This window comes from Paramacrobiotus metropolitanus, unplaced genomic scaffold (genome assembly GCF_019649055.1).
Source record: "Paramacrobiotus metropolitanus isolate TYO unplaced genomic scaffold, Prichtersi_v1.0 Parri_scaffold0000037, whole genome shotgun sequence".
NCBI classification, from domain to species: domain Eukaryota; kingdom Metazoa; phylum Tardigrada; class Eutardigrada; order Parachela; family Macrobiotidae; genus Paramacrobiotus; species Paramacrobiotus metropolitanus.
In genome coordinates, this window is record NW_026570257.1 from 379,564 (window position 1) to 393,213 (window position 13,650).

The window sequence follows — 13,650 nt, forward strand, 5'->3', positions numbered from 1 at the left end:
TCTTATTGTGTCGTAGTGTATATAATTTGAACTGCATCAGTTTTGAGGAACCCAACCGGCAAAAACGTCCAGCAGATGTTTTTGCTGTCTTATCTTTTATACGATCGCCAGAATGGGAACTCGTTGGCCAGTATTGGTAAAATTACTGATAACTGCCCTGTAGTAAAGGATAATGGGTGACCTTTTGTACCCTTCCACGAGGCTACAGCGGTGTTACTGCCTAACAAAATTGATAACATCGCATTATTAATCAAGACGGGATGGTTCTTGCCGAGTAACCGTAAAAAAGCTCTGATGTTGTTAAAATATTATACAAAGTATTACAAATGCGTCCAGTGTTAAAGACTGCAACATCTTGAGTAGAAGAGTTTGTCTAGCAGGGACAACAATATTTCTAAATAAAACAACATGATTTCTATTTGGTATAGCAGAAGTTACCTTTAAACAAAACCGTTCGCTTGCGAAAACAAAGTTATTAGAGCAGTGGACGGATTTTATGTTACATAGATGGCTTTCTCGATTACTGTACATTGGCAATCTGGTAGTGCTGTTGTGTTGAAAATAGCTTAAATTGCTTCACCATTAGAGGCTCTGCCCAAACTATTCCAATTTAGACACATATTCCTGCAACGCTTCGGTCATGCAGTGCCCGCAAAAAGCGAGTACACTTTCCTAGTAAAAATTTAATAAGGAGTGGATGGGATATGGAGTAAGCGGAAAATGACACCTTTGCAGTACATCATGCAATGCAATCAGAATCATTAGGCGACATTAGAATTATACAATATAATTATACTCTACAGTACTTAGTGTTCGCTTAAGTCTTGAGAGTCGTAAAATTACGAATTTTGCTGTGGCCGAATGCAGTATATTCCGCGCAATTTGCGCGGGGTCTACTGGTGTAAAGTATAACTGTACAAGTGACTGGTTGTTGGGAATGCCGAAGTGTAAATTTATTACGTGTTACGAATTACTGTCTACCTGAGATACTATTATCTTATCTAAATGATTGCTTGTAAGTACAGTTTTACTTACTTGTTCACACTTCGTCTTGTACAGATATGTACGTACTATAATATTGCGTATGCACCGACTCGTAGTTTATATCCAATACGTTCTTATGCAGTCATAATAATTATTACACTTGCTTATATTTGAAGAGCTGGTGCAGTGTTGCAATTTAAAGTTCAGTGCGGCAGTACTGCTAGTGTTCTCGGCACCGTTGAAGACAGCCGAAATCTTGCCGATTGTTCACGAGTTTTTAGAGGTTCACATTTTTATTTGTGCATTCTATATCGAGTCTATTCTGATTCTGGTTTTCCCGCTTGCAGTGATCCGATCCAATCAGAAACTACCGATGGATTTATTGTTCAAGGATCTCGCGCAAGAACAGATCCAGTACCAACCCTGCTACCATCCCGGCAAATCCTGTTCGGATCCCCGGAGCAAATGCCTGTGCCGCAGTAATGACGGTGCTATCAGCAAACTGTGTTACGATGCGTGTGGATGCGCCATGGACTGCTTGTACCGCCGCTCACATCCCTGTTGGCGGGGCTGTGCACCGGGCAGACGACAAGCCAAATGCAAGTGCCTGGAACTGAAGTACGTCTGCGACATCTGCGATGTCTTTGCAGACTTTGGCCAGAAGAAGGTGACCAAGTGCGGTCCATCCACGGTGTCCGGCATGGGCACGTTCATCATGGAGAATGTCAAGGAAGGCGAATTTATTGGGGAGTACACCGGCGAACTAATCAGTATCGCTGAAGCTGGCGTGCGGGAACAGTCCGGCTATCGGACCTACGGATTCTCCCTCAATCAGCACCTGGTGGTGGATGCCAACCATTTCGGGAATAAGATGCGCTTTGTCAATCATTCGGTGAAGAATCAGAATGTCGAGCCGCTCGTGGTGACGGTGCGTGGGCAGCAGCAGATCGGGTATTTTGCCAAGCGCAATCTGAAAGCCGGCGAAGAGCTGTTCACACGCTACTACACTCCCGAGACCACAGACCAGGACTCGGAATCCGACACGTATAATGGAATGCGGGATCATGTCAAAGGCTTTATCGACAAGGAGATTACGGAAAAGGTGCCACGGACTCCGCGATTGGTCCACGCGGACGCTCCACCGCCGAAGGAGCGGTTTGTCCCTTGGAGCAACCGAAGGATTAGGAGTATCATCTATCCGGAGGACGAAATGGATGAAGCGTCCCTGCAGGAGATCGTTGACGCTGTTGCTGACTGCGTAGCTGTTAGCAACGTTCAATGATTCCGTGTATCGTTGTCGTTTCTCGTTAGTTTGGAATTTACACTAACCTTGGATGCCTTGTTCCACAAGATTGTTTTTCTTAATAGTTAAAGTTTGACTGCCCTAGTAAAAACTAGTTCATCGGTATATTGTCTTTTGATGTGGGTGACTTAGTATTCTTTTTAATTGCTGCTCGTGCTCTATTCCTTATGACTCTTTTCGTGTTTTGGAATTGTTGTGCTTAAGCTAAGGTTTTCTTGGAGAGCTAAGATGCACATACATACGGACGTGCATTGTTTATATATTGTATTGTTTGTATTATGGCCAGCGCTGTAGTGTTTTCATTCGCAATAATAAAAACTCTGCGATACACTGCTGAAAGACTGCATTCATCTGAACCGAGCACGTACAACGGTTAATAATTTGTGGTACGTGAACTCCTGCCCCAGAACACCTACAAAATCGAAACTAGCATGAAATTAGTAAGTGTACACTGTACAGAGTTTACCTGTACTGAGTTTTCTCGTGAACCTTAAGAATACATTCCTACTCGCTTGCATTTTTGTTACAGTAGTGGATAAACAATCGTCTTAGTTTTTTTTGGCAATTTAATTGATCCAATCATCGCGACTGCAGCACCGGAATGCTCGAAATTAACTGTCGTACCTGGATTTACCGTGTTTTGTTGTGGCTCCTCTGTGTATCGGTAGATTCGGTACAATCAATGCAGTTGCCGTCGCCGGAACATGCTCCCATTAGCGTCACAGTAAAATCTGGAGAAGGTGTAAAAATTTATTGTGCGACCGATGATTTACATAGTCAGGTCAGCCGGGAACGCTTAGACATCAACAAGAGCTATTTGCCGGGATCCATCAGGTTTGGTTTGGAACCACGCTTCCGTTTGTTTAACGGCGCCCATCTGCTCATCTCCGATGCTTCACCTGATGACGATCAGGGCTTTTTCCGTTACATATCTGGTTAATCGTATCAGGATGGATTTTATGTCATCAGAAGTAATACAGTAATACCATGGATATACATGTACATGATGATGCACTCACTTAACGTATGGTTTTAGTGTTGATGGAAATCGTCTTGCGAGTTGCGACACGGCTCTTTTGCAAAATAGTGGTAAAAGACTTTTGTATATTGTAGTCATTTTGTGGGAATTTGACAGTAAAATTAATATTTAGCCAAGCATAGTGTAATTTATCACCATTTTTTTATGTAATGCAGCGGAAATGCATCATGGTCTGCCAGTACCGCCCGATGACCGTGTCGAGAAACATCACACAAAAGCAGTGGAAACAGGGAATTCCTTGGATAGTAATGAAGACGAGTACGATGATTCATTTCTCATGCACCCCACCGAAGCAAATTCCTGCAGGTATGACGACATTCTCCATAGCGCGGCATGTACACTTCCTCAGGAAACCTTATGTCCACTCCATAGTTTTTTGGTGATTAACTTTCCACTGCGTCGTTATTTAATTTACAGGTGTATTCAGCCGTAAAAGAAGTACACTTTCCAGCTAATATAACTATTAACTACCCATACATCTGCGAAATCTTTGGAAGTATCGTTATCACCACCAACTGGAAATTCTCGACCTGCCGTTAATATCGCTAAGCAGGTATGTTTCTTAGATTTCTTAGCCAGGAGTATTCCGGTGCGTTCCCATAGTGCACTGTGTACATGTACAAGAGGCACTCTTATCCCGATGTGATACCAAAACCCATGCTACAATAAGCACACGGTTTTCTGTCTCACCGTCTTTTGGATAAAGTTTTGTTTTTACAGGGTCCCTATGAGCAACTCGATTACAGTCTACCGGTGATCGTTACCTCCGGAGTCATGTTAATCACCTTTGTTCTTGCACTGTTTTTATTAACGATTATGCACATCTGGTATAAGAAACCCAAATTAGTAAAACCAGTAACCATCGAGTGCACGCCTGCTGATGCATGCGATCGATTAGATGAAACTATAGCATTCCCGTATCAAATCTGTTGGTAAATCTCAATGCACTCTTTCCATGACCATGCTGGAAAAATTTTCAGCAAATACTTATTAGTTTAGGCGGTGCATATTGTACAGACGAAGGTTTTATCATTATAGTTCTTAATCTGTGTTGTTTAACAAAACCGCCGTTGCCACCAGATATTCCAGCAAGGAAACTAGCCTGTCTATTTTTCCCGGGAATCGGGATCAATATTTATCACACGATAGATGAGGGACACGAATCTGCAGTACCTGATAATCGGAATATCAGTTTGCCGACCATTAAATTAGTGGCACGAAACATACTGCAAATTGTGGTTCATAATTTCATGTGCTTTTGCTTTCTTTTTAAAATTCGTTTTGAATTGTTTTGGTGCGGTTTATGTTCAGGCGCAATTCAGTAGCACAACTGCGATCGACAAGAAAAGGAGGGAAGCATAACAATATTTTTACTAACTGAATCATTCTACTTTTAAGCAGCTTATGCGTAGCACCAATTTTTATGATATGTAGACATATTGATAAAAACCTCCAAAAGGCACAGTTCGGCGTCGATAAATAATAAACGTAGCAGAAGCTTAACGCGCACAAGGTGCATTCAGACGCATTTCGCACTATTCTGTATAAATTTAGTAAACAAATAAAAAAAACAGAACCCTGTGCGTTGAAGTTAACGAGAAGAAGCAGCTGCTTGCGCGCCAATTATGATATAATAAAATCACAACCGTGCGAAAACGAATAACCGTTCGAAAACTGGGTCGAGTTGACCTCAGCTGCCAGAGGGTGCGGGATACTCTTCGTCCGGATTACTCTTTCCAGGTGGGACCAGATCGGCAATCCAGTAACACTCGTTGTCGAAGCCTGAACAACAATTCAAAGTCATGTACAGATACACCGAAATTCACATGTTCTGCAAGGATTCGGTTAAAACTTAAGTAGGCGATAAGATATGGTTACATCAGTTGCACAGCTTGCACTTTAATGATTAGCCAAATAAACTAGCATACTAGTACTTGCAATGCTGAGTCTGTATACTGTAACGTTTGACTTTGTCAGCCAAAAATACCGTTATATACTGAAAACGTAAACATCGCTACGTACCGTGATTGAAACGTCCGCACAGAGCGAGAGCACCGCTCTGTTGTGCAACTCTTTGACTGACTGGTGAAGCTTCCACAATTTCGTTGTGCACACAGGGGATCTCAACGTTGTCCGTCGAAGAGCATGGAACTGGAACTAACGGCAGGGGTCCTGTAAAATGTCCGCCTTATCAACATTAACATTCGCCTTACAAGTGCCGAGATGCAGAATCTTTCACGACGTCACCATTTGGTCTGGCGGTGAAGAAATCGTACTGGACACCGAAATCCGAAGCTTCAGTCCGAGTCCTTAGTCTTGCACTGCAGCGCTTCTCATTCTTTCCTTTCCCGCAAAGCAAGAAAACAATCACCCAGAACAGCACGCCTACACAAAGGCCAGCAAGGAAACACACGGTGTTGTGGATGTAACCGATGTAAGTGCGAACGGGTTCGCAAGCCTACAGCAAAATAAAATATTGTTGCGTTGCGCCGACGTCAGTCAAACATGGCGATTGAATAATTGACTACTGTTACCTGATTGGCATAACTGGATTTCAATGGTTCCGTTCCCCAGTTCGGTGGCAGTTCGTTTGTCAAAACTGCCGTTTCCGCAGTTGGGGAAAAAGTTCGAGATGTACTCGTATCTGTAAACAATTTTTTAGCCCGGGACCTTATTCGTGGTGAAACTTGCCATGTACAGGCAGTTATAATGTACATAATCCAGGGTGGGTAAACGTAACGAAAAATAAAAACTGGTGAATGCGCCTTAAGATACTTACCAGAGACTGTGCCATTACTCAAAAATACAGGGTGACATCCGCCAAGTTCTGGGGCGCAGATCCATTGGTCACTGGTGTTGCACATTTCGTAACAGCCGCGTAGGCCACCTTGCAGAACGCAGCAGGCAAGACAGGCTTGTCCACCAATTTTCAAAGCGTCTTGTCGACACGTGCAGTCGCCGTAGTATGAATCACATCTACAGTACATGAAATTATTACGTAGCCTAGTCATGTGATGCACTGCGTATAAATCCCGAAGTGTAGCGCGATGAGTTATAGAAAGTGCACGAATGCCGAAGTTCTCTTTCATTTCACTTACTCCGTTAAACTGCTGCAGCTGCAACTATTTTCACAATTCGGACCAAACGTGCTATCCCGGCATCCTGCAAAGGACTACATTGGTAGCAGATAGTAGAGAAAATATGGTGTACTGAAGTAGCAAAAATATTAGCAGAAGCTTTAGTAATCTTCGTATTAATTTACTGTATGGATTTTTATTGCATTTTGTTTACTTATTTCCTTTTGCTTATATTATTATATTTTCTGTTCATTTTTAATGTAATTGAATTTTTTTGGAAATCATCATACTGTTATCTTGTTTTTAATAGTTAATTGTATATGACGTAAATGGCCAACAAAAATTTTTTCTTGACCTCCAGTCTCTAAAATTTCTGGTCGACAAAGCGCACTTACTCCTTATTTCGCAGTACTGCCCGAAGTAACCATCTCGGCATTCACACGTTCCATCAGCCGGACTGCAGTGGGCCCCATTCATGCAGGCGCACTGCCGACCGCACATGTGCCCATACCGTCCCGGTGGACACTGCTTTTCACAATGTTGCCCAAACTGGCCTGGAAGACATTTGCACTTTCCGGTAACCGCATCGCAGCGTGCATTTTCACCACAATCCGGACACACTTGCTGGCAGTTTTCCCCGTAGAAACCGCTGTCGCACCGGTTGGCGCATACGTCTCCCTAAAGCCCACTTTTTATTGCAGTATTACTTTTAGACCAGTGAAACGCGAGTACTGTACAGCATATTATTGCATTAATTTGATTGTCAGTTAAAATTAAGTGGACATTAAGTTAATATTATACCGTTAAGCCAGGACTGCAGGTGCATTTTTGTTCACCCTCACGACAATATCCTCCATTCTGACAGCGTCCATAAACGGTCTGCTTTGTAGAACGGCTGCAAGGACGTTCACAGTGCGCTCCACAGAAACCGGCCGTACAAAGGCATTCGCCGCTGACCGGATGGCACGGTGCGCCATTATGGCACCAGCATGTGTCACCGCAATCCTGTCCATAGGATCCATGTGGGCATGTGATATTGCAGAAATCTCCTGTCCAGCCGGGGCGACAGATGCAGCGGTTCCCCATACACGTGCCGTTGTTCTGGCATAAGATGGAGCGGTACTGGCATCTCTTCCCAAATCGATTCTTTGGGCAATCTGGTTCAAGGTAGTTTTACAAGGCTGCGCCATAATTACGTAATTATTTGTCTTGAATTGTCTTAAGGAAAGTGGTCCGGTACATGGTATCAAATTGGTGTGCATGCACGAAAAATGGCACTTTTTCGCATCCCCAAGCACTTTCTTGCTTTGTTTTATAACATTTTGTAGCCAGAAATATTAAAATTCAATTTAAAATTTGGAAAAAAGTGTAAATTTGGTTCGGTGTAAAACAATCTTCAAGCATATGTGCTTTTATGCGCGAAATTTAAAGAAGATCGGTCCATAATGAGACTTTTTGCACACCTGAATGCATTTGAACTTTCTGAAAATTTTCTTACAGTTATAAATCCCGAACCGGATGTTGCGCGCACAAACGGTTCTCACGCCTGTGAATACAAATAATCTGGCTACAAAATATCATAAAGCAGCGCAAAAAGATGTTTGCGAGTGCGGGAAAGTAAAAGTTTTCCTACATGTACGCGAATTTGGTAAGATGTGGTAGGATGTGCCGTGCCACCTCCCTCAGTACAGATGTGATTTTCATTGCTACTGCCTGCAGTTTGCAGTACAAGCATAGTCAAGGTTGGAAGAGAGAGTAATGCAGTTTATATAGTAAAAGTTAAAAAGATTCGCCCCTGTCTTAAAAAAAGTATATAACTTTGGTGTGATGGGCACGCCGAATCGAACAGCAAGTGATGCGCATTCATACTATTTATACATACTTCAACGATATACTCGTATCACAATAACAGATTAGTGGAATAATGGATGTTGTGGTAGTGGGACGCGTTACGTGTAGACATTTCCCATAACATAATTTGTACTTACGGTACGTATCACAAGTTGTCACGGACGGAATAAATCCCGGAGAGCATTCACACCCATTGAATCCTACACAGAGAAGGTATCCATCGTCGCACACTTCAAGACAGCGGGCTGTAATGAGTGTAATCATTATAGAGCACAACTTAAATAAAAGCCAAGTGAACTTAGTTTATACTAAGCTATTGTTTTTGTCGCAGTGTTGGTACTCCTGTACGAATGATTAACTCACGGCACCGGCAATGCGCCGTGTGCACCTCACTTTTCGGATGTCGAAGATCTAGATTGACAGCGATCGCGACCTTCTCGACGCGTACGAGTAAATCATGTACATGCTGTTACAATACAGCCAATACATAGCATGGTGTTTGAAAAATATCGTATTAAGCAAAATTAAACTATAGTTACAGATTTGGATGAAGGTAAAGATAACTAAAGACTTACGCGCACAATAACCGGCACGATCTTCGACAAATCCACTGCAGCATGACTTTTTCATTCTGATTGTTGTTTTGGTCCTTATCCTTCTCGAAAAGTGAGCAGAAAACTCCTTTGTGTAATTAATGCAACGGAAACCTTCGCATTGTGTAACGTTCTTTGGTTCGGAGGCGTATACTCTAGATCCAACTTCATTCACTTCAATTCTGCGGAAAGCACAGATAACGCTACGAAAATTGTGTTACCGTTATTACAGACGCCTATTCACAATAACGTACACATTAACAAGCTAACAATTGCTGCACTTTGGCTAATCGTAAAAAAACCTGAACTGACACGAAAAGTGGTAGACAACTACGCGGATGCGGCAAATAGTAAAAAAGTCATTTTTGCAAAAGTATAAAACACCTACTTATTCCGAATGTCGGTATGCGATGGTAGTTTGGGTGCGATAAAAGTTTTATGTCTCGTGTAAATAATCTGGTAATTTTGCACTACTAAAGGGAATTTTTTAATATTAGCACTCAGGCTGAGTGCTAATATTAAAAAATTAATTCAGCAGTAAATAGTGTGTTCATTTAAACGAAAGCAAATGGTCAACCTGACGCAAACCTGTGCATTATTTATATGGACTCGTATATCAGTGCGACGCGAATTTTTTTGCACGCATTACCTCACACAATACATTAAAAAAGAAACGTAAACTGTATTTGTCTCCACGTTTAATTTTGCTAGCTACATAGTAAGCTGCTGTAATCGCGCAACTGGTCCTGACCAACTCTTGGGAAAGGCTATCGCTAATACATGTGCGTGTATGATGTCTTTGCAGGTATACTCGTATGATTTAGGAGAACCGGCGAAAGCAGATCTTCGAACAGCGCTTTAGCAACTGTTAAAGTCCAGACTGCCGACAAAGTTCGATGAACTTTGATCTTCACCACACGTCACTTGGGGTGCGAAAAATGTGTGGCATACATCCACTGTTCGAAACTTCAAGGTTGATTTGCGGCAGCACGTGGTAAAAGAATGTTACTAAAATTACCGCTTGCGATACTGTTATACGTACAGTTACTGTAGTTTACTGCGTAACAGTGCATATGAGCCAGCTTCCGAATCCAACACACAGTTGCACAATAAAGCAACACACCCAGATGCATTCCATATAAGTCAGCCAATATTCATTAATTACGAATGCTGAGTACAGTCTACACTCTGTACAGCAATATTGTTAATAATGTAGCAAATTTCATTCAGAAGCTTCAATATTATCCAGCTAGCGCGCCAGGTCCAGTTAAGAATATCAAATGTCACGGTATATGACGACATCATGACAGTAACGATTTGTTTGCTACATAGTTTCGAACCTCGGTCGGATGGCCTGCTGAAATACCATAAGCACAAGGCGCAACAAAAATTTCGTTTCTTCATTTTTTTTGTAATTGTCGATGGTGGACGTTTTCGTACGCAGCAGTTACAAATAAAAAACTCTAGAAAGTACACGTAGAAGATGTGATACTAATTAAGCATTTTCATACTAAAATTGTTACTGAAGGATTGTTATTTTTATCGAGTTTAAGGATTACTACTACAACGCAGTAAACACGCCGATCTCTTTAAAAACAAAATTAAGCAACACAATAATATGTTATACAAAAAATATTAAAGCGGTAACAGCAAGTAGTTGCATACATTTCTGCAAACGATTAACCAAATTAAAGCAGCAAAGATGCGGTGCTCCCACCGTGCACTCATTAATTTGTGTACTGCAGAGTTATTTAGTGCCAGCTACGACACCGGCAAAATTTATCTTTACGATATGCAACAAAAACATTTTATATTTGGCGCTGCATAAATGCGGTAAAGTAAATTTCATAAGTGGGATCGATCTGATAGCCTTAGAAGATTCACTTACTTTTCCTGGTACTCACAAACATGTTGGCTGTCAGCAGCTGGCTCGCCGAACACCAGTTCAAGGCAACAAAGGAAAACGCAGTAACCTAGGTAATTCATTTTGTACACAGAAAAGTCCCAATCAGTACGAACGGCGGCTTAAATATCGCTTAGACTGGCACAAATTTGTAACCGATCCCGTAAGTGGTAAGAAGGTTGTAGTTATACGATATACTAAAAACCGACCTCCAGGATTTACAGAAGCCGAAAAATGCTTCGAAATCCAACTGCTAACTCCGACAGCAGTATCTGTATCGGACCGAAAGAGGAATGCAGAATCGGCACAACAATGCCGCAAACCAGTATGGCAATCTTTTGTTTACAATTTTACCGCTCGAAATACTGCGCATTCCGATTTCAGAAAACTTTTTTCTTGTGGTACTACAGTAGTACTGTAGTACATACAAGCCAGTGTGCATGAACTGCACTGTACTGCATCATAATTATGATCATATGAATTGTGCGTTCATATGATGCAGTACATCATATGTACTGCATCATATGAACGCACAATAAAATTATACTCCTGTGATGACTGATGTTGTTGCGTGGTTCGAATTCTTGCAAATTCAGGCACCCCTGGATCCCATTGTTTTACAGCGCGCAGCTTGGCGCGTGTCCAAGGCCATGCCGATTCGAAAATACCCGGTTGCTTGGGTGGCTCACTTTTGTTGTATTCTGTAGGATGTTAGTTTCATCTTTTGGATAAATGTTGCCCGTATAATCTTGTATGCATAACGGGGTGTATGTACTACTATGTCGGACGTAGGTGTATGAATTTTTTCAACTTGTCCTTTAACAACGGAGCAGCAGTGATTTTATTAATCGCAGCATAGTTAGCGCCTAAACAAACAACTCACTTCCTTTCAGTAGAAATATGAAAACCGCTAACCGCAACGTTCGTAATGGCGGCCCGCAATGTGCCATTTGTACAATGTGCAGCATTATAATTAATTATTAGGTTCCTTCGAGTACTTGAAGGTTGAAGCATAGTTTTCTTTTCACTTTCCTGTTTTGTTTTGAATGTTGATTTAGAATTTACATTAATGTTACCGCTTCCGGGCTCCATTGGGGGCACTGGAGCCCCGGCTGCTGGGAGGCTGGTGCTCTCGGTGATCGGCTGTGTGCGGTGACCGTGGGTCAGCGAAAAGCCGGCCGACCGGGGTCGGCGGAAGAGAGCGACCAGTGCCCTGCGCAACCGAAGGCCCCTTTATTGAGCAAGTGCGAAATAACAGCAGAAGTACAACAGTAGGGTGTGGCGGGTGGTAAAAGAACAGAGATCACTCGCGCGCACACAAACTCGAAGGAGCAGACTCAGAGACAAACAGCAATGTAGAAATGCAGAACCAGTGCGAGCGCACGAACAGTGCCAAGCGCAAACAGCATGCCCGTGCAAGACGGCGGCCGCTTTGATGTAAGCGCCATGGCGACGCGCAGCGCCACCAACAGACTCACGTAACTCGCTACACGTGGGGAAAGGAGAAAGAGCGGGAGCGCATGTCCTCCAGCTACCATTAACATCAATTAACTCGTTGATTGTCATTAAAACAAAATCGCTTTCGGTAGATTTGTAAATACAACGTGGCTTACCGTGAGCTACTTCTACACTTTAATTTCAATACGACACGTGCGATTTGAGACGAATGCGGTGACTGCGGAGCACAGATGGGCAAGTCAACCTCGTCCTGCGTAAACCCTAGGTCAAGGTCGGAATGGATAAATACCGTAGTAATAAAATTGCAACTGTTCAATCAATATCTACACAGTCAAGGCGATGGTTTTGCACTTTGCGCGATTGATTATCATTCTTCCAAACTACGGAGTAATGCAGCACTGTTGCAGCTTTCCCGAGATTTGGTACTCATTTGTACAGAAAACGGGCTGCATGCATAAAACAAACTACTATCAATATTTCAAAGGCAGCACTATATTTCCAACCGGTAAACAGTAAAGTTTGCGAAAATTGTTAATTGTAACTTTTACTTCGCTATATACTTCGCTGTATTACAACAAAATACGCACAAACCGCAATAAAACAGTACGCGAAATCGAAATGATACAAAATATACTTCTTTTCTTACGTTTCATGAAGTTCTAAATGGGAGTATGTAGCGTCAAACACTTAGGTATTCTGATTATTCACAGCAACAAACTGGTTGCAAACTGTGACCATGCAGTTTTCAGAAATCTAAATGGAATTCCAATTCGTGAGATATTCCGTATACATATACTTACTGTATGGGATATTATCGGTTACACGAAATCAAGGTTTGAGATAATATTACTTATGTATTCTTATTTCTTACCTTTCACGAACTACTTATAGTGGAACGGGCATCGACGCTAGTATTCCATCAATACATAATGGTGAATAACACAAAAAGTTGCTGTCGGTATTTTCAGGAACAATTGTAACTTTCAGGAACGAACGTTGGACGCAACCGCCAATTAAAATCAAACGAAGCTTTGCGGCTATCGCACTTACAGCCTTTCGGCTCTTTACATCGTACGTAACATATCTGGAAAGCTATTTAACCATTACAGATCATAGCAAAACGTTAGCTTTGGCTGCAGTGAACCAGAACGGAAGACATTAGAAAGGTTCTGGTTCTGCGGTTGGAAGGATCCCACAACAGTTACTGGTCATGAATATGGATTGTCAAGTTAGGTGCACTGTATTATTGTTATGTCTAGCCGATACGGGTGTGTTCAACTGTGTTGCACTTGCTGCCCTTTCGGCCGAACAAACTTGCAAGCGCTAGTAAGTGGCCATAATCCACAGAGCACAGATCACGCATAATTCTACGAGCATCTACCACACCTCCAAGATTAATATTATGTGTGTATTAACTTTATTTAATCGTGCCAGCTGCTTAA

At 42.2% G+C, this 13,650-nt stretch overlaps 2 protein-coding genes across 2 annotated transcripts; one reads left to right on the plus strand and one right to left on the minus strand.

Annotated features, from left to right (window-relative positions):
* Positions 1-1,137: 1,137 nt before the first annotated feature.
* LOC129589872 (histone-lysine N-methyltransferase EZH1-like) lies at positions 1,138-2,587 on the plus strand. Its single transcript, XM_055484771.1, has 2 exons — positions 1,138-1,267; positions 1,332-2,587. Exon 2 carries the CDS (start codon positions 1,358-1,360, stop codon positions 2,264-2,266), a length of 909 nt encoding a protein of 302 aa, XP_055340746.1. The 5' UTR covers positions 1,138-1,267; positions 1,332-1,357; the 3' UTR covers positions 2,267-2,587.
* A 2,223-nt stretch (positions 2,588-4,810) lies between these two features.
* LOC129589865 (multiple epidermal growth factor-like domains protein 10) lies at positions 4,811-11,008 on the minus strand. The gene is made up of 11 exons (XM_055484761.1): positions 10,736-11,008; positions 8,830-9,029; positions 8,392-8,499; positions 7,205-7,560; positions 6,799-7,081; positions 6,425-6,488; positions 6,106-6,302; positions 5,861-5,970; positions 5,574-5,784; positions 5,349-5,498; positions 4,811-5,108 (listed from the first exon to the last, which is right to left on the minus strand). The coding sequence occupies exons 1-11, from the start codon at positions 10,831-10,833 to the stop codon at positions 5,017-5,019; spliced, it is 1,869 nt and encodes a 622-aa protein (XP_055340736.1). The 5' UTR covers positions 10,834-11,008; the 3' UTR covers positions 4,811-5,016.
* Between the last annotated feature and the right edge of the window lie 2,642 nt (positions 11,009-13,650).